A 12887-nucleotide genomic window follows, 5' to 3' on the forward strand; every position below is an offset into this window, starting at 1 on the left:
TTAATGTGGCTCGGGGAAGTGGGAATGGGAGATGGGTGCTGCCCCAAAAACAGGTTTTGGGTATTTCGTTAACTTATAATTTTTCGTGAGTTATTTGAATGTTGAACCAGCAATCTTGTTAAAGTGCTTCTAATATATATAAGTTACACTAATTTATCTGAGTAGTGGTGTGACAATCCGAGAGTACAGCTGTGACAACCTGAGAGTAAAGACATGACAGTCTGAAAGCAGAAGTGTGATAGTCAGAGAGTAGAGATGTTGACTTTGAATCTGAATTTAAATGTGACAGTCAGAGAGTAGGGACTTGACAGTCTAGTAGTAGATCTGTGACAGTCTGGGATGTATAACCGTTTGAGACTAGATGGGTAATAGACTCAGAGCAGAGATGTGACACTTTGAGACGATATATGACTTGCTCGTGTGAGCTAAGTGATAGAAAAATGTGAAAACAAATTATAAACATTATTTCATCTGAGACAAACACTCCCGTCTTCGTGAGGTAATGCCAGAGTTGTGGTCTTTGCCCCCCTCCCTCACAAGTGATTACATTAGTAATAGTCAACCCAGATAACAATAATATTAGAAGAGGTTGACCTGTAGTACACGTGAAATATTAAAAATAAATTCAAGTGAAATAAAGATCAATGTTAGATGAACAGAGAGCCTGTGTAGCTTTTTTCATTATCCTTGTGACTCGTATGGCCCTACACCGCTTGAGTTTATAAAACGAGAAATTCATACTGCAATTTTATGTGTTTAAAAGGGATCAATTATGTATATACAATATTTACAAGAAAATCTTCAGTATTTGAGAGAGTTGTTCACTTATGATGCATAAGTTATAATCTGACCTTCATAGTATGGTCATGGAAAGAAGAAAATATTAATAGCCAGAGAGTTTAAGAGATCTTAAAGAGGGACGGCAGTCCTCAGCAACATCAACGTTCTAACATAAGTTTAGAGTAATTCCAGGATAGGTACACATGGCGGAGATAGAGACGGTGACGGAACGGTTGGTGGAGTAGGTGGTGACGGTGACGGTGGTGCTGCCTGTCCTCCACATAGTGAAGAAGAACTTCTGTCGCTCAGACTCGCCCACAGTGTCCGCCAAGGTGTCCGCCAAGGTGTCCTCCTTAATGCTGCTGAGAAGTTCCACCTCGTCGTTGCTTTGGTCCATAGAACGCAACCTCGAGCGCCGAACTTTGCGACCTATGAGTGGTCTTTGCGAACATGGCATGACCGCGTCAGCAGCTGTGAGACACATAGGTGGAAATTAGTACAGCAGCAGTTCACATTATATATAACTGTGTGTGTGTATTTACTATTTGTGCCTGCAGAATGGAGCTAATAGCTCTTAGACCTCGTCTTTCTAACCAATCTATTTTCCTCTATTATGTCTACTATATATACTTCTCTAACTCACATGCACGCACACACACATCCCCAGGAAGCAGTCCGTAGCAGCTGTCTAACTCCCAGGTACCTATTTACTGCTAAATAAACAGGAGCATTTGGATGAAAGAAACTCTGCCCATTTGTTTCGGCCTCGACCGAGAATCGAACCCGGGACCTTAGAACTACGTCCCCCGAGCGCGGTCCACTTAGTCACGAGAACCCCCCTCTCCCCCCTAAAAAAAAATATGTGTGTGTGTGTAATTATTTAAGTGTAGTTACATGATGATAGCTACACTCATGATGTCCTGTCTTCCCAGTACTCTTTGTCATATAACTCTTTGACACTACTATGTGTGTACTCACCTATTTGAGTGCGTATGCACATAGCAGTTGTGTGTGTACTCACTTAGTTGTCCTTGAGGAGGTTGAGCATCAACTCTTTGGTCCCGCCTCTCAACAGTCAATCAACTGGTGTAAATGTTCCTGAGATTAATGAGCTCCATCATGTCAACATTTGAAACTCTGTATGGAGTCAGCCTCCACCACATTATTTCCTATATGCATTCCATTTATTAACTACTCTAATATTGAACAAGTTCTTTCTAATGTCACTGTGGCTCATTTGGGCACTCAGTTAACACCTGTGTCCTCTTGTGTGTAATTCCCATGAGAATTTTGTATGTAGTGATCATGTTATTAGTAGTTTCTATTTACTCGTAAACCAGTCTCTCCGTTACACTTTATTCTCTCCATGATGTTCTTCTGAAGCAGTTCTTTCACTTTATCTCCTCATTTGTTCCTGCTTTCTTTTTAAGTTTGATCTTTTCACATTATTTGGTTTTATTCTCCTAATAGTCTCATTTTGTTTAATCTCTTGCTCGTTCTCTCTGTATCTATAAAATCCACATTTTTTAATCAACTGCCACGTCCTCATTCCAGCGAGACGTTCCTTTCATTGTTCAACCAATTTATCAACTTCATAATCTCTCCAAGATATTTATCAACTTTTGTTGTCATCTACCAGATCTCAGTCAGTCAACTTCGACAGATGTATTATTTGACCTCTTTGACCCTTCTAGACACGATCAGGGTGTCACCGCCTCATGTAACCTTACACAGTACTAACATGAGTCAGACAGACCTCCACAAATTCCGCTGACTGCTCGCTTATAACACATGTTTAAGCTTACTTCTCTCAACAAGCACATGGTCAATTAAGTAAATACTAGTGCAGTATTTCCCCTGTTCCATGGAGACCAGAACAATTGCCATTCAAAAAGGCCTTTTATAATGATGAATTTTGTGTACACACAGAAATCACAATAGCGTGATGCATCAAATTAACAAATCCACAAGGGCCGTAACGAGACCTGGTGGATTTGTTCATTTGATGCATCACACTATTGTGATTTCTGTGTGGTATGAAGTAAGGACGAAGAGGTAGAATAGCTTATTGGCAGAGCTCGGGTGCATGGGGGAATTGTGTTAAACCCTGGGTTTTGTTTCGGAGAAACTGCAGGATCCGTGGTAGGTCAAGTTGATTTACCGGTTGGAATTCTTTTTCCATGTCGTAGCTCAGTCGATTACGGCGCGTCTGGAATCCTCTCGGACGTAGGTTCGAACCCTCGTCACAGCCCTTGTGAATTTGTTCAATTTTGTGTATATATGGTAAATATATACATAATAGCAACGTAACAAAGTATTTATGTTGATAATTCAACAATGAAAAGAGGAGCATAACTGTGAGTGCATATATCTCTCCTAAATATTTGCAAGGAAGAATTGCAAAAGGGTTATAAGCCGCGAGGTGGATATTATGGCAACAACAATACTTTTACTGACAAATAGATAAGTTTACTCGAGTTCTGATCATAATCCGGTACGAGAGTAAACTCACTATATAGCCCCCTGTAATGCTTTTTGCGCTACCGCTCACAGGATGAGTATGGGGTGCACAATAAACTAGCCGCCTCCGGCGGCAACAATCAAATCATCACTATATAGCGACCAGTAAATGAGGTAAACTATACAAGGTGTATATACGCGTAACAGGATTTTGGGACAGTCGACATGAGTAAAGACAACTGATGACTTACTGGTGTAACAGGTGTATGGAACAGTTGAGGTGAACGAAGACAAGTAGGTCCAGGTGGTGGTTGAGTAAGACTTGATGAAGAACTTGCCCTCTTTTCCATCTGAAAATACTTATTATTTGTATAAATTTGTTTACTATTTATTTTAATTTTGCAGGGTGACTATTGATGGGATGGTGAACTAACATGAACTGATGGGGTCGGCCACATTTCTCCTGTTGAAAGGTGGCAAGCTCAGTCTCTTGAATGTCAGCACTTTAAACCACTGTTATATATATATATATATATATATATATATATATATATATATATATATATATATATTAGTATATTTTGGTAGCAGTCTTTCCTGTAGACATATTTTATTAAATATGACCGAAAAAGTAAGATTAATAATTCTAACACGAATTTTCTCAATCTTTCGTACATTATGCTTCACTGTTGGAGGTAAATCAAAAATCACTTCTCCAAAATTCATTTTTATTTCTAGTCTGACGCGACACGGGCGCGTTTCGTAAAACTTATTACATTTTCAAAGACTTCACAAATACACAACTGATTAGAACTTGCGTTTCCCTGATTTTATATCTACATTTGAGTGAGGTGGGAAGGGTGATGTGGCATTACATTTGAGTGAGGTGGGAAGGATGATGTGGCATTAACACAAGTCTTTGAAAATGTAATAAGTTTTACGAAACGCGCCCGTGTCGCGTCAGACTAGAAATAAAAATGAATTTTGGAGAAGTGATTTTTGATTTACCTCCAACAGTGAAGCATAATGTACGAAAGATTGAGAAAATTCGTGTTAGAATTATTAATCTTACTTTTTCGGTCATATTTAATAAAATATATATATATATATATATATATATATATATATATATATATATATATATATATATATATATTTATATATATATATATATATATATATATATATATATATATATATATATATATATATATATATATATATATATATATGTGTGTGTGTGTGTATATCACGAAAATAAACACGTGATTAAGAATGTGACAATGTCAGACCACGGAGGAAAATGAAACAGGAATTTCCTTAAGTACTTTCGTATATTAAATACATCTTCAGAAGGAATCTGACGTGGTCTGACTTTGTCATATATATATATATATATATATATATATATATATATATATATATATATATATATATATATATATATATATATATATATATATATATATATTGATGCTTCTATATTGGAGCGGAGTCTTGAGGTGGGTAGAATATAGTTGTGCATTAATTGGCTGTTGATTGCTGGTGTTGACTTCTTAATGTGTATTGCCTCGCAAACGTCAAGCCGCCTGCTATCGCTGTATCTATCGATGATTTCTGTGTTGTTTACTAGGATTTCTCTGGCGATGGTTTGGTTGTGGGAAGAGATTATATGTTCCTTAATGGAGCCCTGTTGTTTATGCATCGCTAAACGCCTAGAAAGAGATGTTGTTGTCTTGCCTATATACTGGGTTTTTTGGAGCTTACAGTCCCCAAGTGGGCATTTGAAGGCATAGACGACGTTGGTCTCTTTTATAGCGTTCTGCTTTGTGTCTGGAGAGTTTCTCATGAGTAGGCTAGCCGTTTTTCTGGTTTTATAGTAAATCGTCAGTTGTATCCTCTGATTTTTGTCTGTAGGGATAACGTTTCTATTAACAATATCTTTCAGGACCCTTTCCTCTGTTTTATGAGCTGTGGAAAAGAAGTTCCTGTAAAATAGTCTAATAGGGGGTATAGGTGTTGTGTTAGTTGTCTCTTCAGAGGTTGCATGTCGTTTCACTTTCCTTCTTATGATGTCTTCGACGAAACCATATATATATATATACATATATATATATATATATATATATATATATATATATATATATATATATATATATATATATATATATATATATATATATATATATATATATAATGGTTAATGAAAATTCTAAAAACATTTCAAATGTTTATGAATGTGAACCTAAGTATCCTGCTCAATAACAATGACTTAATTTCTGCAGATATCCTAAAGTAATGGATTACCTTCTACAGGTGATGTTCCCAAAAGTAATTGATTACCTTCTTCAGGTTCTGATGACGCCGAGACGACGGCCACCATGACGAGGAAGACGCTTACTGCTGCCATCTGTAACACAAGAGTATCAACATGCTGAGGACTGCTGTCCTTTGCAGTGGTGGTTCGTGGCAACATAGAATGGAGGGACTGCGTCAATATCGTACAGCATGAAACCTCTATTTCTGTCTCTTATTTAATGACAATTTTTAAAAATCGGTTTAAGTATGCTGAAAATAGCATATATAGACTTTTTGTTATGAAACATTTGTTAGTTGCTTATTGTTCTAGTGTGAGGTTCACGGAGTCATACGCATGGACCACACCCAGAGTGCATGGGGCATTGTCTGAAAACCCTGACTTGGTTTCCATTGCATTACTTTAGACCATGTCGTGGCGTTGTGGTCTAAGGTGTGTGCTGGGGTACCCAGAGCGTTGGTTTGAATCCTCCTTACGGCATGTGATACCTAACCTCCTAATGTGATACATCACGTTAATGTGATTTCTTTGTGCATGTTCATGGAGAGGGTTTGTGTTCTGTTGCTAGCGGAAACTACCACAATATTTGTCATGCTCTGGTGGAACGTATTTCACATTTGCACAGTATACGACAGACTGAAAATATTGTGATAATATCTTAATGACAAATTGTTCAGTAGTGTAGGAAGGTGAGATAGAGAATGGAAACATTGTGATTGATGCTAGGATTCCATTGAACAGTCCTGGTAAGTAAAATTCCTAAACTGCTTGCTAACATTCTGGGTCAGATTTCTGCTGCCAGAAATCTTAGCCAAATATCCCCTGTTTGCTAATTGTACGAGGTAACTGAGTGATTGCAACCTATCCACCGCTGCCCACTAGATGGGGGGGGGTAGGTGTGCAGGATAAACATATCCATTGTGATACTAGCTCTCCACATGTGTCAGTTGCTTAAATTGTGGTCGATCTCGAGCTCATTGTTGATGTGACGATGACCATTGAATTTTGTAACTAGCTCATCAAGCCATCCACACCAATTGCTGAAACTCAACGTTTGTCTTCTGATGTCCCGCCTATTGATTTTACTGATTAAGCGAATGCACTTCAACTTGCACTCGACGATGTTCTAAATCAGACAACTCCTGGCTCTTCTGAAGCTCGACGGCTGCGCAGCATTGGCAACAACCTCGAATACAAGAAACACATGTGGCTTGATAAAGATGCAGAACCTGACGGATTCGAAATGGACCCTCAATTAATTTACGAACAATGTGATGAATCTACTCTCGAACCACTACTTATACCAAGTGATTACCAGGAATATAAACAAAAAATAGTGAACCCCTGAATATACGTGTATGATGACAATAAGCCAACCAAAGAAGAATGAAGAAAAAACTAGAAGAAGTAAGAAGAAAGAAGACTCAAGAATGAAGACACCACCGGAGGACAGACTGTTACTACCAAGAATGAAGGAGCACTGCCAATACCGCCCTTCCTGACCCGACTCAGCGCCTAGCCAGTTGTGGGGTTGTTCCAGCATCGACTCAAGACATGCAGCTATTATGACTTTTTACTATCTAATGCAATTATTAGAAACATACAAATTAAAGAAATTAATTCAGATTTAGAAGAACTAAGAAACGCCCTAAGACCTGAAAGCTGCAGTATTAACAGCTATGACAAGTTTTGTAATAATAGGTATTTGTATGGTCAACACAGTAACCGGACCAGGCAATGTGATGTAGTCATTGCGCGAATTTGTCTTGGCTATAGGCACATCTGGCAGGTTAGTGAGCCTGAGCCACTACCAGATTATTCAGATTGTAAACTCTGTGATAAACCTTTAATGCATTTACTAGAACACTATATTGTTGAATGTGAAACCGTAAAAGACTTTAGACCTCCAGGCCTATCAAATACCACCAACTGTGTAACTATTTCATTGACTCAGGTGTTCTGGACGACATCCTAACAATTTATCCAAAATTTACTTGTCCATTTTAAAGAATGAGGAACAATTTTATTTATATTACTTCTAAGCTGCATCACTTATGAACCTATTCCTGCCCTTGTATGGCAGTGCACAATAGGAAGTTGTTTTCACATATTTATACATTACAACATTGATTGTAACCATGATATGTATGTGTGCTTCAGCCTACAGTTTAGACTTATTGTCTTGTGTATGACCCTCTGTCCTGCGTGACAGTGAATACCAGCATTATCCTCACTTTAATAAGACTTAATTGAAATCCTCAGATTAGGCAAAATTGTAATTAATTTTGTCATTAAAGATGTTAATAATAATAAAACTGGGTATAGCCCTGCCTCTTTCTCAACAACTTCAGCGCTTCCACTCACTGACTTCTCTTCAGCTGTCCCCACTTCAAGGCTCGCCCTAACAGGTATCTTATCCTGTGTATTACTGATATTGACTGATTTCTTTTAATTTGGATTATCTAGGGGCTAAAGTGATCTAGCTTGATCAGTGAACACGCGTGGTCTTAACAACCGCCCAGAGGTTGACAGACAATAACATAAGCCCACCATGAGCAAATATAACATCTGTTACCCGTGTTGTGTATTCTTCTGGTTGGTACTAAGATACACCCAGAGCTGGAGCAAACTGACAGGTTGAATTATTAAGTTGTTGTGGAGGCCTTGAGCCCAGTACCAACCTAGAGACTTACCATCCTGAGAGCCCAGCTGAAGTGTACTCAAACAAATCGAGTTCCTTCATTATATATACTGCCATGCACGCCAGCGATAATGAACCAGGATAATGAACTGAGAACCAACAGGGGAAATTATATTTATCACCTGTCCATCGCAACACCCTTGTTTAACTTTTTCCTTCTGAAGTTATAATTTAGGTATGAAAAGATATGAAATATTTATCAAATTGATATTATCGTATTAAACAGGGTCAGAACTTTACTAAAATCTCAGTGAGAAGGAAAGTTGCAATTAATATTTTTTATGACAGTAGAGATGTAGCAAAACATTGAGGAAGTTTGCATAGAAATTGTGTAAGCCCTCATACGAGCATCTAAGGAGCCGAGGGAGGGTGTTGGTACCTCCCTGCTGGTGAAGGTGTTGGTACCTCCCTGCTGGTAAAGGTGTTGGTACCTGCCTGCTGGTGAAGGTGTTGGTACCTCCCTGCTGGTGAAGGTGTTGGTACCTCCCTGCTGGTGAAGGTGTTGGTTCCTCCCTGCTGGTGAAGGTGTTGGTACCTCCCTGCTGATGAAGGTGTTGGTACCTCCCTGCTGATGAAGGTGTTGGTACCTCCCTGCTGATGAAGGTGTTGGTACCTCCCTGCTGGTGAAGGTGTTGATATTTCTCTGCTGGTGAAGATGTTGGTACCTCCCTGCTGGTGAAGGTGTTGGTACCTCCCTGCTGGTGAAGGTGTTGGTATCTCTCTGCTGGTGAAGGTGTTGGTACCTCCCTGCTGGTGAAGGTGTTGGTGCCTCCCTGCTGGTGAAGGTGTTGGTGCCTCCCTGCTGGTGAAGGTGTTGGTACCTCCCTGCTGGTGAAGGTGTTGGTACCTCCCTGCTGGTGAAGGTGTTGATATTTCTCTGCTGGTGAAGGTGTTGGTACCTCCCTGCTGGTGAAGGTGTTGGTACCTCCCTGCTGGTGAAGGTGTTGGTATCTCTCTGCTGGTGAAGGTGTTGATATTTCTCTGCTGGTAAAGGTGTTGGTACCTCCCTGCTGGTGAAGGTGTTGGTATTTCTCTGCTGGTGAAGGTGTTGATATTTCTCTGCTGGTGAAGGTGTTGGTACCTCCCTGCTGGTGAAGGTGTTGGTGCCTCCCTGCTGGTGAAGGTGTTGGTGCCTCCCTGCTGGTGAAGGTGTTGGTACCTCCCTGCTGGTGAAGGTGTTGGTACCTCCCTGCTGGTGAAGGTGTTGATATTTCTCTGCTGGTGAAGGTGTTGGTACCTCCCTGCTGGTGTAGGTGTTGGTACCTCCCTGCTGGTGAAGGTGTTGGCACCTCCCTGCTGGTGAAGGTGTTGGTACCTCCCTGCTGGTGAAGGTGTTGATATTTCTCTGCTGGTGAAGGTGTTGGTACCTCCCTGCTGGTGAAGGTGTTGATATTTCTCTGCTGGTGAAGGTGTTGATATTTCTCTGCTGGTGAAGGTGTTGATATTTCTCTGCTGGTGAAGGTGTTGATATTTCTCTGCTGGTGAAGGTGCTGGTGCCTCCCTGCTGTTTTTTTTTTTTTTTTTTTTTTTTTTTTGCAGGGATATTCCTGCGTGGGCCCTAAGCCTCTGGCTGGACCACTAACTGTTGCTTGTTTCTGTTTTACTTAGGCGGAGTATGAGTATTTATGACTTGTATTGTCGCTTCAGTAAGATTTTGTCCCCCACGTGTTTAACACCTTCTTCTGCTCTGTTGAATCTAAGTTGAAATCTTAATGAGTTTGTATCTCTGCACTGTGTTTGAGTTTGTAACTCTGCACTGTTACCAGAGCAGAGTTACAAGATTACCATCCGAGTTGCCGGCGGGGAAGTGGCTCAAATAGCTTCGGCTACCACTTCCTTTTGTCTGGCCGTGATGGTCAAGCGGATTAAGGCACCCTGTAGTTACCAGTTGCGTTGCTCCTGGGAGTATGGGTTCGAGTCACTTCTGTGGTGTGAGTTTTCAGACGCATATAGTTCTGGGGACCATTCAGGCTTGTTCGCATTTGTGTTCCTCACGTGTGCCCCAAAGAATGAGGTGATTTGGTGAAATGCTATGCCCAAGATTACCATCCGAGTTGCCGGCGGGGAAGTGGCTCAAATAGCTTCGGCTACCACTTCCTTTTGTCCGGCTGTGATGGTCAAGCGGATTAAGGCGCCCTGTAGTTACCAGTTGCGTTGCTCCTGGGAGTATGGGTTCGAGTCACTTCTGTGGTGTGAGTTTTCAGACGCATATTGTCCTGGGGACCATTCAGGCTTGTTTGCATTTGTGTTCCTCACGTGTGCCCCAAAGAATGAGGTGATTTGGTGAAGTGCTATGCCCAAGATTACCATCCGAGCTGCCGGCGGGGAAGTGGTTCAAATAGCTTCGGCTACCACTTCCTTTTGTCCAGCCGTGATGGTCAAGCGGATTAAGGCGCCCTGTAGTTACCAGTTGCGTTGCTCCTGGGAGTATGGGTTCGAGTCACTTCTGGGGTGTGAGTTTTCAGACATATATATATATATATATATATATATATATATATATATATATATATATATATATATATATATATATATATATATATATATATATATATATATATATATATATATAATATATATATAATATATATATATATATATATATATATATATATATATATATATATATATATATATATATATATATATATATATTATATGTAAGAGTATTGTTAACGTTTATATATATATATATATATATATATATATATATATATATATATAATATATATATATATATATATATATATATATATATAATATATATATATATATATATATATATATATATATATATATATATATATATATATATATTTTGGTGGCAGTCTTTCCTGTAGACATATATTATTAAATATGACCGAAAAAGTAAGATTAATAATTCTAACACGAATTTTCTCAATCTTTCATATATTTCTTTTCACTGTTGGAGGTAATTCAAAAATCAATTCTCCAAAATTCATTTTTATTTCTAGTCTGACGCGACACTTGAGCGCGTTTCGTAAAACTTATTACATTTTCAAAGACTTTACACATACACAACTGAATAGAACTTACATATCTCCGATTTGTTTATATCTACATTTGAGTGAGGTGGATGGGGTGAGGTGGTATTTAATAGGGTATTAATTTCATCAACACAAGACAGAACACGAAACAATGGGTATTGAAATGGAAGTGATTGTAGAAAGCCTATTGGTCCATATTTCTTGATGCTTCTATATTGGAGCGGAGTCTTGAGGTGGGTAGAATATAGTTGTGCATTAATTGGCTGTTGATTGCTGGTGTTCACTTCATAATGTGCAGTGCCTCGCAAACGTCAAGCCGTCTGCTATCGCTGTATCTATCGATGAGTTCTGTGTTGTTTACTAGGATTTCTCTGGCGATGGTTTGGTTGTGGAAAGAGATTATATGTTCCTTAATGGAGCCCTGTTGCTTATGCATCGTTAAACGCCTAGAAAGAGATGTTGTTTTCTTGCCTATATACTGGGGTTTTTGGAGCTTACAGTCCCCAAGTGGGCATTTGAAGGCATAGACGACGTTGGTCTCTTTTAAAGCGTTCTGCTTTGAGTCTGGAGAGTTTCTCATGAGTAGGCTGGCCGTTTTTCTGGTTTTATAGTAAATCGTCAGTTGTATCCTCTGATTTTTGTCTGTAGGGATAACGTTTCTATTAACAATATCTTTCAGGACCCTAATTTTCCTCCGTTTTATGAGCTGTGGAAAAGAAGTTCCTGTAAAATAGTCTAATAGGGGGTATAGGTGTTGTGTAAGTTGTCTCTTCAGAGGTTGCATGGCGTTTCACTTTCCTTCTTATGATGTCTTCGACGAAACCATTGGAGAAGCCGTTGTTGACTAGGACCTGCCTTAGCCTACAGAGTTCTTCGTCGACTTGCTTCCATTCTGAGCTGTGGCTGAGAGCACGGTCGACATATGCGTTAACAACACTCCTCTTGTACCTGTCTGGGCAGTCACTGTTGGCATTTAGGCACATTCCTATGTTCGTTTCCTTAGTGTAGACTGCAGTGTGGAAACCTCCGCTCTTTTCCATGACTGTTACATCTAGAAAGGGCAGCTTCCCATCCTTTTCCATCTCGTAAGTGAAACGCAGCACGGAACTCTGCTCAAATGCCTCCTTCAGCTCCTGCAGATGTCTGACATCAGGTACCTGTGTAAAAATGTAGTCAACATACCTGCAGTATATGGCCAGTTTCAAGTTCATGTCGACTAAGACTTTTTGCTCGATGGTACCCATGTAGAAGTTTGCAAACAGGACACCTAGTGGAGAACCCATGGCGACCCCATCTACTTGCTTATACATGTGCCCATCCGGGCTTAAGAAGGGAGCCTCTTTAGTACAAGCTTGGAGTAGTTTCCTCAGAATATTTTCTGGTATGTCAAGAGAAGTACAGGCTGGATCACGATACACTCTGTCGGCTATCATCCCGATTGTCTCGTCCACAGGTACGTTGGTAAACAGCGATTCTACGTCCAACGAGGCTCTTATCCCTGTGGCCCGTGTGCCCCGCAGTAAGTCAACAAATTCCTTTGGAGACTTCAGGCTGAAGGTGCAAGGAACATAAGGAGTCAGCAGGCCGTTGAGTCGCTTCGCCAGTCTGTACGTGGGTGTGG

The 12887-nt window shown here is 39.8% G+C and overlaps 1 protein-coding gene across 1 annotated transcript; it reads right to left on the reverse strand.

The window, feature by feature from the left end:
• Positions 1-776: 776 nt before the first annotated feature.
• Positions 777-5648, reverse strand: LOC123773357 (uncharacterized). The gene is made up of 3 exons (XM_069322162.1): positions 5584-5648; positions 3492-3590; positions 777-1251 (listed from the first exon to the last, which is right to left on the reverse strand). The coding sequence occupies exons 1-3, from the start codon at positions 5621-5623 to the stop codon at positions 947-949; spliced, it is 444 nt and encodes a 147-aa protein (XP_069178263.1). The 5' UTR covers positions 5624-5648; the 3' UTR covers positions 777-946.
• Positions 5649-12887: the final 7239 nt, after the last annotated feature.

Source organism: Procambarus clarkii, chromosome 10 (genome assembly GCF_040958095.1).
Source record: "Procambarus clarkii isolate CNS0578487 chromosome 10, FALCON_Pclarkii_2.0, whole genome shotgun sequence".
Lineage (NCBI taxonomy): Eukaryota > Metazoa > Arthropoda > Malacostraca > Decapoda > Cambaridae > Procambarus > Procambarus clarkii.

What these genes read in the sequence shown, in the direction of transcription:
- LOC123773357 (XM_069322162.1), bottom strand. Translation starts at nt 5,623, where the DNA reads ATGGTGGCCGTCGTCTCGGCGTCATCAGAACCTGAAGAAG. An exon ending in GTCATCAGAACCTGAAGAAG is followed by an intron (nt 3,591 to 5,583) that starts GTAATCAATTAC and finishes AAGTATTTTCAG; the next exon opens with ATGGAAAAGAGGGCAAGTTC. An exon ending in TCCATACACCTGTTACACCA is followed by an intron (nt 1,252 to 3,491) that starts GTAAGTCATCAG and finishes TGTGTCTCACAG; the next exon opens with CTGCTGACGCGGTCATGCCA.